At 36.9% G+C, this 19,187-nt stretch overlaps 2 protein-coding genes and 1 pseudogene across 2 annotated transcripts in view; 1 reads left to right on the top strand and 2 right to left on the bottom strand.

The window, feature by feature from the left end:
- Nucleotides 1-2,238: 2,238 nt before the first annotated feature.
- Nucleotides 2,239-3,725, top strand: LOC143537391 (5-amino-6-(5-phospho-D-ribitylamino)uracil phosphatase, chloroplastic pseudogene; annotated as a pseudogene).
- A 1,211-nt stretch (nucleotides 3,726-4,936) lies between these two features.
- Nucleotides 4,937-7,894, bottom strand: LOC143537389 (putative glutathione peroxidase 8). Its single transcript, XM_077031173.1, has 6 exons — nucleotides 7,818-7,894; nucleotides 6,396-6,472; nucleotides 6,259-6,320; nucleotides 6,045-6,163; nucleotides 5,171-5,338; nucleotides 4,937-5,085 (listed from the first exon to the last, which is right to left on the bottom strand). Exons 1-6 carry the CDS (start codon nucleotides 7,857-7,859, stop codon nucleotides 5,059-5,061), a joined length of 495 nt encoding a protein of 164 aa, XP_076887288.1. The 5' UTR covers nucleotides 7,860-7,894; the 3' UTR covers nucleotides 4,937-5,058.
- LOC143537390 (putative glutathione peroxidase 8) overlaps nucleotides 4,969-19,187 on the bottom strand; it is a 46,621-nt gene continuing 32,402 nt past the window's right edge. The window contains exon 5 of the mRNA XM_077031174.1: nucleotides 4,969-5,085. Within this exon, the coding sequence (XP_076887289.1) occupies nucleotides 5,059-5,085 (27 nt within the window). The 3' untranslated portion in view covers nucleotides 4,969-5,058. The remainder of the gene's footprint in view (nucleotides 5,086-19,187) is intronic.

Here is a 19,187-nt window from a genome sequence, read left to right as displayed (position 1 = left end):
TCACCACCACCACCAAATGATCATGTAAACTAATCTTGATGTTTGAATCTCATTGTCTAAATCAAGGTTTGAAAATCCGTAGCCTAACTCAAAAAAATTGCAAAATCAATTGAAGAAACTCTTGTGAGGAATCAAGAATAGTATTTCTTACCATCTCATAATAATAATAATAATAATAATAATAATAATAATAATAATAATAATAATAATAATAATAATAATAATAACTACTGCTAGGTATTTTTATTGGTAGTGAATTTATAACACAACCTTGACTTGTTGCAATCTTTGAAGCTTGAACATGGTACAAAAGTAGGGGCGGTTCATTAAGCTTTTTTTTGTAGTGTAGTTTTCAGCAACATATTTTATCACAAAGCATAATTTAAATGACATTCATTACTCGCGGTTCTAAAAAATAACATTATTCAATATATTCATTTTGTATTTTATAACACGACTAAGTCCGTTGTCGGCCAGTAAGCAAATACAATGAATAATAATAACACGTAGAAGACTAAATGTATATGAAAAAAACGACAATGATAAGAATATAATAAAATGAAAACTACTTTGTTTGGATTTTAGATTTATTAAACTTATTAGAAAACCAATAGTTTTTATTATTTGGATGTTAGAAAGCAATATAGTTATTATATCATAATGTTATTATAAGGCGATTTAAAGTATAACGTTTGACAATGTTATTACAAAAGAAAACGGTGTCACAAGGTGATTCGAATTACAATACTGATTTACACTAGAATCTGAGTAAACATAACACTTAACAGGTTGTGTCTAATAAAATGGATTATATCAAACTATTTTTTGAAAACCATCTTATTAAGATACATAGTGAAATTTAGCATAAAGAGGTGGAAAAAATGAGCTAATTAAAGGAGAAAATATTTGATCATCTATAATTATATACTTTTTATTTATTTCTCTTCAATTCATTACATCATAGTCCATGAGCTCGGTATCGTACCGGTACCGGTATCAAAAATACCAATCGGAAATTCTTGGTACCGGTACTGGTACCGAAATATTTGGTTCAGTACCGATACGATACCGGGATATTACAGGTACCGAAGGTAAAAATTCGAGAAATACCGATACCGTACGGTACGGATCCCAAAACTCAAATATTTGGTACCTATGGTACCAAATCGATACCGGTACCGAATTTGCTCATTCCTAGTCCATACTGAGGGCATCTCCAATAGGATGCTTGAAATCCCACATGGAGTTAGTTTTGAAATTCAAACTCATGAAAGCCCCATTGAAGGTGGCTGCTATTGTTAGAACGTACTGAAAATATAAACCTTATTTGAAGCATTCGTGTATTATGGAATGTAACTTTCAAGGGTACATTAGAAAAACAAAAATTATTAATGTATATGTGTGCAGTTTGTACACACTTTCATTCGTGTATTATGGAATGTAACTTTCAAGGGTACATTAGAAAAATAAAAAGTTATAAAATTATTAATGTATATGTGTGCAGTTTGTACACACTTTCATTCACATAATGAAGGTGTTGTATGGAGATGGTTTTGTTGTTTTATTTTTTGTTATTACCGTTTGTATTTAAAAATGTTGGACATTTTAAGTTTTATTTTAAAGTATATTTTTTTTCTAGTAATTATTTTTTATTATTTAATGTATTTAATAAATACGAAATATAAAGTAAGTAATTATAAAAGCTATAAGTTGATATAGATTACATAATGGGAAATGTAAGTGATGATGTGACGCTTTGAAACACAAATGGGTAATACATCACTAGAGGAGAAATAAATGGTTTAGAATGTTGGTTTAGAATCCGACATGACATGTAGATTTGATGGTTTGAAACAAAAATAAATGTGCTCATTAGAGATGCGATTCCATTTTAACCCCAACTTGTTTTAACCCCTTGATCTACCAAACCTAATTATCAACACCTTTCTTACTTTGTTTACATAAATCAATAATCGTCTTATTCCAACTTCTAGAAGCAGGCTAATCGTCTTTGATTAATTATACTTTCTTTTCATGCTTTTCACACTTATAAATAAATAATAATAACATAAAACCATACCTAAAATCGAAAAAGAAAAAACAACCAGCGGTTGGATATTATCCGATCAATCAATTTAAAGTAAGAAAATAATAATAAAGATGACGTTGAGCCACCGACACGTATGCATTCCAAACACTTTGGGTTCCGGTTCTTAATCCTCCTATTTCACCATAATAATAATATTATTATTCCCTATCCATTATTCAGGTTCTTAATCCTCCTTTTTCAATTTTATTATTATTCTCTCATCATATATATGTTGTATATATATACTGTTATTATTAATTAAAGTTTAGATCTTGATTATACAAACCCTGTTAATTAGGGTTCTTAACCCATACTAAATTTGGGGGTTTTTTATTCTCTTCAATTAATTTCTTTGAAAATGGTGGAATCAATAGCTGCAACTTACCTTCTAGGCCATAGTCCAATTTTAGGCCATAGTTTGAAAGATCCTTCCTTTAATCGAATTCCGATATGCCCAAATCGATTGCCTCGGTTTCGCTCAACCAAAACCCGGGCAATGGAGTTGACCAAAGAGGTCTATAATTTCAAAGAGAGTCCTGATTATGAAACTGATGTTAGTGTTGACCGAAAGCCCGGGTTATGGCCACCTAACAACAAAGCAGATAACCCGTCTTTGCATAACCCGTTGTTGAGACAAGAACGAATGGGGTGCGGGTGGTTAGGTGCGATATTTGAGTGGGAGGGGGTTATTGTTGAAGATAATCCTGATCTCGAGAAGCAGTCGTGGATTGCGCTTTCGCAGGAAGAGGGTAAATCCCCGCCTCCTTCGTTTATGCTTTCGAGAATCGAAGGGATGAAAAACGAGCAGGCGATTTCGGAGGTCCTTTGTTGGTCAAGAGACCCGAGTCAACTTAAACGGATGTCGTTAAGAAGAGAGCAGATTTATCAAGCGTTACAGGGTGGGGTGTACAGGTTTCGTGATGGGTCGAAGGAGTTTTTAAACGTGTTGACCCGTTATGATATTCCCATGGCTTTAGTCTCGACACGTCCGAGAGATAATATTGAAGAAGCTATCGGGTCGATTGGGATAAACGGGTTGTTTAACGTGGTGGTGACTGCGGAAGATGTGCATAGAGGGAAGCCCGACCCGGAAATGTTTGCGTATGCGGGTCAGTTGCTGCGGTTTATACCCGAACGGTGTATTGTGTTTGGTAACTCGAATTTGACGGTTGAAGCGGCTCATGAGGCTAGAATGAAGTGTGTGGCGGTGGCTAGTAAGCATCCGGTTTATGAGCTAACGGCTGCTGATTTGGTTGTGAGGTGGCTTGATGAGCTGTCGGTTGTTGATTTGAAGAATCTTGCTGACGTGGAATCTTCTGAGTTTGGGGCGGAACCTGAGGTGGAGATGGAGTTGGAGGAAGAAGATGACCCGTCTTCTCGGGTTGCTATTGATGATCATGATTTCTGGTGATTTATATATAAATATGTACAGTAGGTGTTATGGGTTAAATCTTTGATGTTCATGGTGAAATGTGCATCAGTTGGTTATAGTTTTATGAATACATAAATGGGAATATGGGGAATGAAGAGGGAACAGGGTAGTCTGCATTAGATTACCATTTGTAATTGTATGTGTTATTATATATATGTGTAATTTGTATATAAACATTTCACCTTCATAGTCATCGCACCTTGTTAAATCTTTATTTTCCTTTTTTTATTACATGTGATATGAATGGGCTTAAATGTTTATAGAAATATACAAAAATGTGATGCTGAGTCCAGGCCACCACTCCAAGGTTGGCTCTGATACCAATGTTACAAGCCAAACAGAAGAACTCAACCCAAAAGACTAATCTCATAGGTGAGGGAACCCATTTGGCTTATAAACCCCACATCAATTGCCCATACAACCGATGTGGGACAAATCTCATACTTGCAATGGTTTCAGTCCGTAACAATGCACCCTCCTTAAGGGACTGATCAACTGTTGCTTCTAATAAAAATTGCAAGTTTCTTTACAGAGGTGAGTTCTGCAGCATTATTCCCCATTGATCAAAGTTGTTCTTAAAAACATTTAAGTAGAGCTAAAAAAGCAAGACTGTGTTTCATATAATATATTTGACTAGATGTACATAAGCATGTCTGTCAAATCATCCAAAATTTTGTTTTAACCTTTAAAGGAGCCCAAGACCATGTAGGAAACATCACATAGTTGTGTGTGCCATATAATATTGAAGAAGCTATCGGGTCGATTGGGATAAGCGGGTTGTTTAACGTGGTGGTGATTGCTGAAACCTACCTGGAAATGTTTGCGTGAAGTGTGTGGCGGTGGGTAGCAAGCATCTGGTTTATCAACTCGGTGCTGCTGATTTGGTTGTGAGGTGGCTAAATGAGCTTTCGGTTGTTGATCTGAAGAATCGTGTGTGTGTGTGTGTGTTATATGTCTAATTTGTGTCATAATGAAAATTTAAATCTTTTAAAATTATACAAGAATGTGAAGTTGGTTAACTGATCCAAAGTTTTAACAGTTTTAAGTTTCTTTGGCAAAGATGAGTTCTACAATATTGTTCCAAAAACATTAAGCAAAGCTAAAAGTCTAAAACATGATATAGTCCTCTAGTCCTTTACATGTCATAGACAAGTTTTAAGTTACGAGAAAAAACATATTTATTTTAAAATTTTATAAAAATTAAACAGGTCAACCTGTACACCCATCAGGTCCTGAAACTGACCCGATTACACGAACCCTTTAAGACAGCCCAATCCAGCGAATTTTGTGTTCGGCTTGTAACGAGCCAGAAATTCACTCCCATAATTAAGTAGCAGTAGGTGATTATTTCAACTTGGTCATCTGCTAACTTGATGAATATTATTATGTTATGAGATCTTTTTATTCCTCTTTTGCAACAAAGAAAAAGAACCTTTTCATGATGCTCTTTAGTCTTTCAAATTAACATTGAATCTAGTACAATCAGCATTTTAATCATTGCATGTTAACCTTACGAAACGGGAACCTTTTCATGAATCTATTCCACAAGTTTCTGCACCTCTCTCTGCATAAAGATCAAGTTTACAGCTTTAAGAGAGACAGAAAGCAGTTACACACCATTAGAACTGATTTTAACGAGTTGTTTTTACCTCAATTGTGAGAGGTGAAGTTGTCGGGTAATAACGCCCAACAGGCTGCCCGTCTTTTCCAACCAAAAATTTGGCAAAGTTCCATTGAATGTCGTCCCGAAAGATCCCTCTTTTTCCCGACTTCAAGAACTTGTATACTGGTGCAGCATTCTCACCATTCACTTCAATCTACTAGACATTGCATGTGAGAAAGTGAAAATAAAGTGCATCAAGATATGTTTGCATATGAATCGATCAAAATGTTAAAAGGCTTTTAGAGGGATCGGAAATTGGAATATGTGTTAAATAGTTTAGGGGTGTGCATGGGTAATTCGCCTAATTCTGGGTCGGTTTTGGGGTTTCTGAACACGTTTGTTTTTTGGTATTTTCGTTTTTCAGTTTTCACAATGGGTTCGGTTTCTATTTTTTCTGTTTGCCATTTAGTCTAGAAATTTTTGGAGAAAAAAAACAACCTAAAATAATGTATCAGAGTTTGAAACTTTGGGCCTAAAAGTTTTGCTATTTAATAGTAAATTGATTATTATGCATTTGGGCGTATAATTTTTGGGTTACACTATTTATTACTTTTTTATACATCACTTAATAAAAACTATAATTCATGTAGTCGTAAAAGAATCGTGCTTTTCCCCCCAGTTTTTAAAGGGATTTGATTATAAAAGTAAGTTCGTTTTACGGTTCACTTCGGTTGTTGATAGAAGCAGAACCGAAACAAACTGGAAATTCGATTTTGAAAAAACATAAACCCAACTGGCGTTTTTGGGTTGGGTTTGGTTATTTCGGGTACATATCAGTATTTTCGGCTTCATGCACAACCCTAGTTGATATATATCTAATTTATGTAGGTATATTACTTCAAATGCTAATAACTGTTTACCTTGTCAAAAACAGGGAACTCGGATTTGAATCGGGTACAAACAAACTCTAAAATCTGTTCATTATTCCCGGGCTCCTCATCGCCAAATTGATTACACGGGAATGCCAAGATTTCCAAACCTACATAGAGTCAACACCAATAGTCAAACATATACATCATGAATCAAATTCTTGCAATTTATAACAAGAATCAAACTCTCATTCAAAAACCAAACCTTTGTCTTTGTATTTTGCGTAGAGTTGATTCAACTCGGTGTAATTTGAACTGGTCAACCCGCTGCCACAAAGATTCACAAGTTTATAAACAAGATTCTATGATCATAAAATAATATCAGGTTAAATCAAATCATACCATTTGGAGGCAACATTGACTACAAGTAGAACTTTGCCTTTGTAGATGCCAAGGTCAACATTCTTTCCATTAGCATCCTGCATATAATAGATCAAAAAAGCTGACAATCAAAAGGGGCATTCTTATTAATTATATACCAATTTTGACTTTCCAGGTCAAACTTGTTACATTTTATATGCCAATATGCATTGGAGTTCTTGTAAATATCACATCACTTTCTTCTGAATTTAGTCTTTGTTATATTCTAGTCCAGGTTACCACATTTTCTTGACATTTTAAAAAAGTTCAATCTTATTAATTTCAGCTTAAAGTTAACCTAGTTGACTTGAAAAGTCAAACTAAAATCCCAAATCCAAGATTTTTTTAAAAGCCATCAAAATCAATCCTTTATCAATCAATGGGCATTAATCTTTAAACATTAAGTGTGGTGTTCTCTAATCTAATCAAAATATATTAAAATTTAAGATGAATAAATACAGGTAGGTTGTTGATGATTAAAGCAAATATTTTTAAGGGTTGGTGGGCATAAGGCTGAGGGGTGTGGAGCGCGACAGGGGGCGCGTGAGCTCATCCGCTCGCGCCCCGGGGCGCGAGCACCACACCACCGAGGCGCGAGAGGGGCGCGAGAGGGGCGCGAGCGCGGAAAAAGAGGCAGGCGCAAGAGGGGTAGCGGCTGGGAATACGCGTGAAGGAGTCTTGGGTTGCGTAAATAGAGCCGTTGGGCTCATAATGTTTATTAAAAAAAAAAATTTTTTTTCTCTATATAAACCAATATCACATACCAATATCACATACCACACCCAAAACCCAAAATCACCCCATCTTCGAAACCTTTTTTTAAAAACATGGCTGGAAATTGGTACCCAAACCTAGATTCAGATTACAGTTACGACGATTTATGGTCGGCACCGGACCAACCGATGTTTTATTCGGGGTCGCAACAATCATCCGGCTTTCAACCATCCAACATACAACCGTCTCCTAACTTTGTTGTTCCGGAGACACAAGAACCAGAAGGTGAAGCTGCGGGACAAAGAAGACGCGTCCACCGGAAAAAACAAGTTGCAACGGACGGGTCGGGTTCGGCTTCGACTGGAAGGACGAAACGGAAAACCACTCCGTGGTCATCGGATGAGAAGGAAGCCCTGTGTCGGGCTTGGATAGTCATTTCTGAGGATCGGCGTTTTTTTAATAATACGTTTTTTTAATACATTTATAAAAAAATAAAAAAAAACCGCTCGCGCCCCCTCTCGCGCCCCTCCACACCATGTCCCGGGGCGCGAGCACCACAACCAACACTCATCTTATCAAGTTTCTCTCTCTGCCACACGTCACAATATTATTGGCTAGAGCCCCCACTCGCGCCCCCTCTCGCGCCCCCCACACCCCTCAGCCTAAGGTAGTGTTGAATAAATGGTTTACCTTGACTGTAACATCATAGATGGATTCAGGTTGATTCGCCATGAAGATAGGAGCTATAAGCTGTGTTGTGATGATTTTCTTTTGGCATTATTGCATATCAGCTTTGGATTATTTATTATTATTTTTTTTATTTTTTAAGTTAATAAGGGGTGCTTGAGATTGTTTATTTTGGTATTGTGTGCTACTGTGAGAGCATAAGTTAATTAATAATTTATAATTTTGTAACTTATTAATTTATCTCAAAAGTTATAAGAGGTTTGTAAATTTAATTAGGGGTACACTGATGAGTTTAACAATCAGGTCTAACGGCGTTAGTGTGATTGGATTTAATTGCAAGTGAAATGAAACCACATGGACGAAAATCGCGAATTTAAATTATGAGACAAATCACATAAACAAAAACTACAGTTTACTCTTTTTGAAAAATTCTACTAAAAACTGCTTCATCCTTTCCATAATTTCTTTACCTCAAGTGCAAAAATATAAAATCAATTTATTTAGTTACGTGCTTATTTGATTTTTAAAACTTCTTAGATTACACTTATTAATCTGTTTTGTGTGTTGCTTATTTGATTTTTAAAACTTCTTAGATTATACTTATTAATCTGTTTTGTGTGTTTAAGGAAAGGAAGAAGCTGCAATTGGAACTTGGATTCCTACATTGTTGTTGGCACGGTTGTTAATTAATCGTAGGTTGCCGGTTGTTGTTGGGTTTGATTTACGAAGCAGTAGTTGTTAATCCTTTAACAAGATGTTTGCTTCTTTTATTTTGCTGTTCCAGCGTGTAAGTTAAGGGGAGAAAAGAAAAGAAAGGGGAGGGAAGTGTGTAAAAATTGTGTTCCATAGTTTTTTTGGAAGGAAAACATAATAGATGATAATTATCTTGTTATTCATAATTCAAATATACGTATATATATCCCTAAAATAGGAGATTCTATGTATATATATTGACATTGGTTAATGAGAAGAGGCAAGGGATTTAGTCCATCTTTTATGGTATCATAAGCCAGTTTATCTCCTTCCTTTTCTCTCCCTCCCACCCTCCGCTACAAACCCTAACAGCCGACCCTACCATTGCCGGCAACCCCTTTTCTCATCCTTCAGTTCAAAACAGCGGCTCCCATGGCATCCCTTATTCACCCAGCCATCACAGTCACCAACATTAAGCACTTCATTACGATCACTCTCGATAACGAGAGTGCTCAATACGTAACTTGGTCGGAATTATTCAAAATCCACTGCACAGCGTTTCTTGTCGCTGACCATCTCGAGCCGAGGCAACAGTCATCGTCTTCCTCCTCTACGGATGCTAACAAAGACAAAGAAAAAGAACCAGCCTCAACACAAGACTCTTGGAAAAGATTGGATGCTATCGTCCTACAGTGGATATACGGGACGATTTCCCCCGACCTCCTTCAAACCATCCTCAAGAAAAACATCACGGCGTACGACGCGTGGATCGCTCTCGAAAACCTTTTTCAAGACAACAAAAGTTCGCGTGCTCTGTGTCTGCAGACTAAGCTCACCAACACACGACTCGAGAATTTCAAGGACATGGCTGCATATTGCCAGGAGATTAAGATGCTTGCTGACCAACTTCATAACGTTGATGTTCCCATGTCCCAAACACAAATGGTTTTGAAATTACTTGGTGGCCTAACAGAACAATACGCCACCATTGCTACCGTGATCCGTAACAAGGAACCGTTGCCCGATTTCAACAACTGCCGCTCGCAACTATGCCAGGAAGAAACTGAAAAAGCAGCCCTTGCACTCCATGCCGCCAACTCGGCAGCCACTGCCCTACAGGTCAGCTCTAACAGCAGCAAAAACGCACCCTCCGATCAACGTGCGGAAGCGAGAAACGACCAGAATCTGGACAGGGGACGGGTAAACAGCAGCAGTTACAGCCGTGGACGCGGCAGGGGCAGAGGTTGTGGGAGAAATATGGCTAGTCGCGGGCCTTTCTTGCAGGTCGGGTATTATCCATGGGCGTCGTTTCCTGGCATGTGATCTAACCCGGGTGCAGGGGCGTCTCAATGGCAGCAGTGGGCGTCGTCTCCACCTTGCCCATACCCGACAAATTCACGGCCTAACTCATCCGGCCATGAAGTTCTTGGTCCGAGACCATCTCAGGCCTATACCGCCGGCTACACTCCCACCGACATCGAACAGGCTCTTCATACCATGGCCCTTAATCCTCCTGAGCAGCCATGGTTCATGGATACAGGTGCCACGAACCACATGACCAACAACCCAGGTAATTTCAATTCTTTTTTTAATAATGGCAATTCACGACATATAATTGTTGGTGACGGTAATACCATTCCCGTAGTCGGACAAGGCAACCAAACCCTAACACCACCGTTCCCACCCCTAAAACTAAACAACGTTCTCCTTGCACCTAATATTATCAAAAACCTTTTATCGATTCGTCGTTTAACTACGGATAACCAAATTTCTATTAAGTTTGGCCCCTTTGGTTTTCTTGTGAAGGACCTCAAGACCAAGGCGCGTATCCTACGCAACAATAGTACTGGGGACCTCTATCCGCTCACGCCTCAAATCATCTCCAAAATATGTTCTCCTTCCTTCACCGCTCTCGCTCAAGATGTTTGGCATCAACGCTTGGGACACCCGGGGGCAAATTTATTGCATGTTTTAAATAAATCTAGTTCTATTCAATGTAATAAGGTTAATTCAAAACTTTGTCAACCATGTGTTTTGGGAAAAAGTACTAGACTACCTTTTGTTCAATCTACTTCTAATGTTTATTTACCGTTTGATTTGATACACAGTGATTTATGGACATCACCGGTAATTAGCACCGGTGGTCATCGTTATTATATATTGTTTGTTGATGACGTGACAAATTTTCTATGGACCTATCCCATTTGCAACAAATCACAAGTTTACACTATTTTTCAAGCATTTTATAAACTAATTGAAACTCAGTTTGAACGCAAAATTAAGCAGTTTCAGTGTGATAACGGAAAGGAATTCTCTAATAATTCCTTTCAATCATTTTGCAACCAACACGGCATGGCCTTTCGTTTTTCATGCCCGTACACCTCTTCTCAAAATGGTAAAGCGGAACGCAAAATCCGCTCGATCAACAACATCATTCGCACCCTTCTAGCCCACTCCAACATACCAAATAACCTTTGGCACCATGCGCTAAAAGTGGCTACCTATTTAATAAACATTCTTCCAATTAAAAATCATAATTTTCAAACCCCCACTTACTTACTTTACAAACGGACACCTTCCTATGACCACCTTCGAGTGTTTGGCTGTCTATGCTACCCGCTCATTCCTCACACCCAGATTCATAAACTTGAGCTTCGCTCAAAATCTTGTGTATTTCTTGGTTACCCTACCCAACATCGTGGTTACAAGTGTCTTGACCTCTCGACACACAAAATAATTATTTGTAGACACGTAAAATTCGACGAAACCGTATTCCCATTCAAAACATTAAACAAACCCATACTTCAAACTTACACCTTTCTAACCGACCCAATACACCCACAATATTGGCACTTAACCACATACCACACTCCCTCACCTAATCCCCCCATCAACAATCCACCTACCCAATCGGCTCCCCCACCTCCTACGGTTACTGTACCAACTCCTTTGCGAGTTTATAGTCGCCGACCACCTAACACCACTTAATACTCAGTCCCAACACCTAATACCTCTATGGCCCAACCCACCCATACTAACACCACACTTACTACGGCCCAAACTAACCACAACCCAAACCCAACAATTGATCTTATCCCTACTGTGGAGAAAAATCCCAACCCACCCACCGTGCAAACCCCATTTCCTACTACCCGCACCATCCGTACCAGATCGATGGACGGAATTTCGAAGCCGAAACAACAATTTAACCTAAATACCACCGCTATCGCTCCAATTCCCCGTAACCCGACTGTTGCCTTGTCTACACCTGAATGGCTCCAAGCAATGAATATGGAATTTAATGCCCTTATTAAAAATGGAACATGGGAATTAGTCCCGCGCCAACCACATATGAATGTAATACGAAGTATGTGGTTATTCCGACATAAATTTCGGTCGGACGGGTCCTTGGAAAGATACAAGGCGCGGTTGGTTTGTGACGGTAGAAACCAACAACTGGGTATCGACTGTTGGGAAACGTTTAGTCCAGTCGTAAAGCCAGCCACTATTCGCACGATAATATCGTTGGCACTTTCACAGTCTTGGTCGATTCATCAACTCGATGTGACGAATGCGTTTCTACACGGAACGCTTCATGAGACAGTATATATGCATCAACCCATGGGGTTCCGTCACCGCGATTATCCGGGCCATGTATATCGACTAAAGAAATCTTTATACGGGTTAAAACAGGCACCGGGGGCGTGGTACCAAAGATTTACAGATTTTGTTGTCACAATCGGATTCACCCAAAGCCGGTGTGATAACTCACTTTTTGTGTATCAGCATGGATCCGAGACAGCCTATATTCTTATTTACGTTGACGACATAATTCTCACCACCTCCTCAGAAGCTCTAAGACTTCACATCATGGCTAAACTTGCTTCTGAATTTGCAATGAAAGACCTTGGTCCGCTTAGTTTCTTTCTGGGGATTTCGGTCAAACGAGATAGTGATTCTATGTTCTTATCTCAACGTAATTATGTGAATGAAATCTTGGAAAGAGTAGGTATGTCTACATGTAAATCGGTACCCACGCCTGTTGATACAAAACCGAAGTTGAGTGATAATGACGGGTACGACTTCAAAGATCCAACTTTCTACCGAAGCTTGGCCGGGGCTCTACAATACCTCACATTTACCCGCCCCAATATTTTTTACGCCGTCCAGCAGGTGTGCATTCATATGCACTCACCCAAGGTCTCTCACTGGAATGCGTTACTTCAGATTTTGCGGTACCTCCGAGGGTCCTCAGATTTCGGACTCACACTCGGTCCGACACGGACACTTGCACTACGAGCATATACTGACGCAGACTGGGCTGGTTGCCCAGACACTCGACGATCGACATCCGGCTATTGTGTTTACTTGGGGGATAATCTTTTATCTTGGTCGTCAAAACGCCAGTCGATCGTATCGCGTTCTAGCGCATAGGCTGGGTATAGGGGTGTAGCCAATGTCATGGCAGAAATTTGTTGGCTGCAGAACTTACTTTTGGAACTACATCGCCCACTATTGGTAGCGACCTTAGTGTACTATGACAATATAAGTGCGATATATTTATCGGGTAATCCAGTGCAACACCAAAGAACGAAACACATCGAGCTAGATATACACTTTGTTCGCGAGCAGGTTCAACGAGGAAAGGTTCGAATCGTACATGTACCGACACGCTATCAGATTGCAGATATCTTCACGAAGGGACTCCCGAAAATTCTTTTTGATGACTTCTGAGCCAGTCTCAGCATTCGATCACCTCCCGCTTCGACTGCGGGGGTGTAGTAGATGATAATTATCTTGTTATTCATAATTCAAATATACGTATATATATCTCTAAAATAGGAGAATCTATGTATATATTGACATTGGTTAATGAGAAGAGGCAAGGAATTTAGTCCATCTTTTAAAACAGAAAGAAAGGAAAAGAAAATTGATGGTATTCTTTTTCCTTCCAAGTTGGAAGGAAACAAAGAGAAAGGAAAGCACAAAAGACTTCATCAAACTCAATATAGTAACAATTACCATGTTTCCCTCTCAATTCATTGCTTCGTTTCTTTTTCTATTTTAACCAAACCTAATCGGTTGATCGTTGTCACGGTAAGCCGGCGCCCCCAGCATACCCACACCCACGCAGAGGGCTTTCATGCTTTTCAACGCTTGTTTCAAATGGCAGTCCCTGTTTTGCTAGGTATTCTTAATTTAATATCTCACACTTAGTTCTGAGTTAACATCGATCCTTAAGGCTATAGTAACAGAATGATTAATATGGTTAAAGTTTGAGGTAATCGACAGGCTAAGCATGTACTTAATTGTCATATAATATTATCCTCTAAAATCTTGTTGTATAATTCTTTAATGGTATTTTGGAACATATATGCTAGAGATGTTCACGGTTCGGTTTTTAGATCAAACCGTGAGCTGAACCGTTATTAACGGTTTCTGATAATCAAATTCTAAAACTGAACCGTTATTAACGGGTTGGTTTCACGGTTCGGCCTGATAATTATAAGACCTTCAAAAAATTGCATTAATTTTAAAATAAAAAACTAATTTAAACAAATAAAATACAAATCAAAAAACATATTATTACTCAAAAGATTCCATATAATATCTGCATGTTGTGTGGTATTGAATATTGAGTGTCTTTATACATTGCAGTTCTATTTAGCAGGTGGGATAATGATGGTGAACAACAGATATACATGCTGCATATATTAAAGGGTATAATTTCCTTTTCTTTTAAGGGTATAATTGTAAAAATGCAAGTTTCTTTTCTTTTCCTTCCATCCCGAGAACACACAAAATGTCTAATTTCCTTTCTTTTCGTTAAACTCGGGAACACGAATAAAAAACACACGTTTTCCTTTCCTTTCCTTTCTTTTTCTTTTCCTTTCTTTTCTCTTGTAAAATGAAACTCGAAAACACAGTGTTAATCCAATTCACATGTGGATTCCCCCCTTCCCCTTAGCCCTGCTTGCGGTGCGCACATATGATGTATATATGTGTGAACCCTCGGGTGGGCAAAAGTGAAATTGCACTAATTTTGACGTTATTTTACTAATCTCGTGAAAATAACGTTAAAAGTGACGGACGGTTAATCAGGCATCATGTAGTGGCGTTGATAGCTGAAAGATAAGGGTACATGCACCGATCAGCCGGTGTCCCGATGATTGAGTGCTATGTGCCTTATGTCCAAGGCTTGATGCAAAACTACTATCGAGCCGGGGGTCTCACCGGAAGCAGCCTCTCTATCCCTATGGGGTAGAGGTAAGGCTGCCTACATCTTACCCTCCTCAGACCCTACCATAGCTTTGCTATTAGTGGGATATACTGAGTACGATGATGATGATGATGATGATGTGGATTCCCCTTGCAACCCAAATTATCAAATCACCATTCACATCATCAATTTCTTTAAAGTTAAAACGAGCTTCAGTCAAAGACTTATAAATAATAATAATAATAATAACAACAACAGGATGTAAAAGAATTGGTTCATAAATTTGTATAGAGACACTTGTTGCCATTGTAGTTCTGCTGTTAATATATAATTGATAACATACCTATCATTATAATATATTTTTATAATATTTTAGTAACACTTTCTATTTATGTTTTCTGCACAACAACTGTTAGGCGATTTCGGGTGAATTCCAGGGCTACCAATCATCTCTTGGTCAATCCTAATGGCCTTCCTCATCCTAATCTATCAATAATGATGCTCGACTAGTCCTCTCGAATCATATTCGGGATGTAAAGTTTGTATTACTTTCAGTTTTCTCATGTATTAAGAACACATACTTTGTAACTGTTGATGATTAATCTATGAGTATTGATGTTTAGTATTGTTGTGCATTCAGTCGGTTTAGGTTTACGTTGATCAGAACAATTAGTTTGTCGGTTGCTATAATAATTGCTCATATGATTGTTTTGATTAGTTGAATACAAAGAAGCATACATTGCTCTTAGTTGAGTCACACTGGCACGGACTGTTTGATAACCAGTGCCGTGTGTTAGCGATTTTTGATGCCTAAGGTTTAGCTCGTTAATCAGTCTGTGTTAATCAGTAACAGTTAATTTGTTAGGCTATATGAGATTACTGTTTGTTTGCATTCTTGAACCCCGGGTGTGATTTGCTATTGTTAATTGCTTGAATTGTTAAATTGCTTAATCATTCTAAAAACCAAACTATTTGCTTGTGTGATCAGCACTACACTTTATTTATAATATTATGAATTGGTTGCACGTTACACTGGCCACATACTCCTATTTGTTCGACACCCTACTTACCCTAGCTTGCTTAGGTGATTAGGAGCTGATTTTAATTGTTTTTGACTAGATAGCGACAATCTAGTATTAGGATGCATAGGCGAAACATTACAGGTAATACATTCTAGCATCAAAATATGTTCTTTGGGTAATTGAAACTGATTCTACATTTTTCAATGAACTAATAAAACAGATAAATGTGGGAGTACTACAAGACCACACCATCGACCAACCGAATTCCTGCCACAACACGCGGGGGGGTCAAAAAGTAGTTTTTTATTTATGAATTATGATCCAACATAGTTAATTAAGAAACATAAGGTGGTAATCAAGGTTGATACAATGACGAACGACAAGATAAGGCAAAAAGCCATACACACTGTAGTTTCTGTCCAGGGTATGTGTGTACCTACATAATTCATACATATTAATTTTTTATTTAAAAAGATAACAAATTGATATGAAATGTTGTTTGCAGGGTCCATTCCGTAGTCGCAGATATGTATGGCCGATCGATCACGATGATCGGAGGCATGAAGATCGCAAAGATGGCCAAGAAGTTGAAGAAGGTGGGGCCTGTGGAGATTATATCGGTTGGGCTGGGTATAGATGCTTAATTATTTTCATGTCAACTAAGTGCACACATATAACATAGTACGTATGTTTTATACAGTTAATAATTGGTGTAATTTGGATCTAGCTTCTAACTTAATTGCGATGAATTGTATCTAATTGTAGTTATAACGATTATAATTTTGCAACCATTTACTGAAAATTTCTTCAATTTTAATATTATTAAATATTAGTTATATTATTATTATTATTATTATTATTATTATTATCCTCTCCAAAAATTACAACTTATTTAATTTGGAGACAATAATAATAACAAATATAGATATAATTATTATATAATAATGTTATAATTGAAGAAATTTCAGTAAACGCTTGCAAGAAGAAGATATAATTATTGTAATTATAATTAAGTAGAATTCATCGGCATTCAATTAGAAGCTAGACCCAAATTACACCAATTATTAACGGTATAAAACATACGTACTATGTTATACGTGCACACTTAGTTGACATGAAAATAATTAAGCAGCTATACCCGGTCCAACCGATATAATCTCCGCAGGCCCCACCTTCTTTAGCTTCTTGACCATCCTTTCGATGTCCATATCTCCGGTCACTGTAATTCATCAGCCATTCAGAGCTGCGACTAAGGAATGGACCCTTGCAAAACCCATTTGTTATTAAAAATAAACATATATGAATTATGTATGTACGTACTTACCCTGGACAGAATCTACAGCATGATGGGTTTTTGCCTTATTTTGTCATTTGCCATGGTATAAACCTTGATTATCACCTTCTGTTTCTTAATTAATTATCTTGGATCATAATTCCTAAATAAATAATGTGAGATTTTTTTATTAAAAACATTGATGGATATATCTATCAAGAGGATGAAAAAAGGATTATGTACCTGGGAAGCTATATGAGTATGGGAGCTAGCTGACTACTGAATGAGTGAATGTGAAGATGAAGAAAGTGATATTTGATTGGAGGTGTGTGAGGATGAATAATTGAATGCAGCTTCTTCCTTTATATTGAATGCTAGTAAGCAGTACAACGTATGATGATTTGTACTAGTATACTAGTACAACTATGATGATTTGTAGTAGTATACTAGTATAGTATTTTGCTGTGATTGTGAAGCCTTTTACCTTTTACTTTCATTTATTATGTTTTATATGGATAACTATTTTATTTTACTTATTTCATTGTTAACTAAGTTCAAATTTCTATATTGAAACAGATTGTATGGTTATGGCCACATTTCACCACATTTCAAATGATTTTGCCTTTAGTCTTATATTTGTATCCATGTGCAGAAATCTGATCACTGGCCGCTTCGAAAGCTCTTTTTTTATCCCCGCAAATTTAAATGTACCTAAAAAGTTTTGGGAGACCAATTTGTAAAAAGTTTAAAATGTTTTATAGTTAAAAGTTAAAAAGCTAAAAGTTTTGTTCAATATGTAATAGTGTAAAAGTTTGTGATTGAAGTTGAAAGCCTAAAAGTATTTTAACAAAAGTTAGTTTTGTGGGAAAAGTTGATGGTGAAACTATAGTGGCAATGGTTAAAATAACAAATTAGTGATGGTAAAAGAAAAGGTTAACAAAATCAAATTAATGCATGTTGATAACATATAAAAGAATAAAACTAATGGTTGTTGATAACATTAAAGAAAATTCAATTAATGTAGCAGACATCCTTTTACGGATTATATGAGTTGTTGTGTTCTCTTTTCCTTCAACACACCTCTACCTCTAAAAGGGAAAATTAAAAAATGCACGGTACAGTACCGCAATAGACAAGATGCTCTTATGTAATTACTTTCAATATGAAAGTTGTAGTATGTATAAATATGTTACAAATACATTTGTTTTCTTTTCTAGATGTCTAAAATATAACAAATAAAATACCTGAATAACATATATTGACATTTTAAATATCTAAGTAGCCTTAGTTAGATGCATAAGTAACATGTCTCATTGTGTTATCATATTGAGAAATAGTGATAATTCACAATAAAATGGACATTTAATACATAGCTAGTTTTAAGTATAAAAGTACGAGATCCACATAAACAAAGTGTCACACGTCTTGATTCCAAGCATTAATCCAAATAATCACTTTCAATCAGAAAAGTTCAAGCAACATATCTATATGTTTTATTATTATATAATTCATCCCCATAATCATAAGTTCAAGCAAGAATCTTGTGAATTGAAAAAACAAGAAAAAGAAAAAAGTAATGCATAATGTTTTGAAAGATGATGTTCTTTCACTAAAAAAGAATAACATCAATCTTCACAGTACACTCCTTAGTTGGTGTATGGTGAGTATCCTATGCAGGAGGGGACCAAGCTAAAGTAATGTGTTCACTTGGTTATATCATCACAAATTCAATGATAAGTCACCTAACAAACTTTTGTAAAATTTATGGGTATGTATATAAATATATTGCATATATATATAGTACATCTAATAACATGGGCCATAGAAGAGGCAAACTTATCTATAACAGTAAAATGTACATATATTATAGAAGTACAAACAATTAAAACAATTAAAATGTGATTATATTGCATTTAGATAATAAAAATACACACTGCAAAAGTAAAGTCGGATCTTGTAATCAAACATATCAAACCAGTTAACCATAGCAGGAGTTAACGAAAGCGTAATCAAAGACGACTAATCAGTATCAAAGCATGTAACAATCTTCTACCTAATCCAGTAATCCTAATTCGAATAATCAAAGTCGTAATAAAATTTGCCCGTCTGTGTTGCACAAATTTGTAGTGAAAGTTGAATAATCATAATCATAATCAAAGTAGAGT

The sequence above is a fragment of the Bidens hawaiensis genome, unplaced genomic scaffold (genome assembly GCF_021521415.1).
Source record: "Bidens hawaiensis isolate Kalapana, Puna unplaced genomic scaffold, B.hawaiensis_p1.1 tig00011186_1, whole genome shotgun sequence".
NCBI classification, from domain to species: Eukaryota; Viridiplantae; Streptophyta; class Magnoliopsida; order Asterales; family Asteraceae; genus Bidens; species Bidens hawaiensis.
Note: the sequence above shows the minus strand (reverse complement) of the source record. Positions and strands in the feature narration are given on the sequence as shown.

What these genes read in the sequence shown, in the direction of transcription:
- LOC143537389 (XM_077031173.1), bottom strand. Translation starts at nt 7,859, where the DNA reads ATGGCGAATCAACCTGAATCCATCTATGATGTTACAGTCAAG. An exon ending in GTCAATGTTGCCTCCAAATG is followed by an intron (nt 6,321 to 6,395) that starts GTATGATTTGAT and finishes TCTTTGTGGCAG; the next exon opens with CGGGTTGACCAGTTCAAATT. An exon ending in CTTCACCTCTCACAATTGAG is followed by an intron (nt 5,086 to 5,170) that starts GTAAAAACAACT and finishes ATCTTTATGCAG; the next exon opens with AGAGAGGTGCAGAAACTTGT.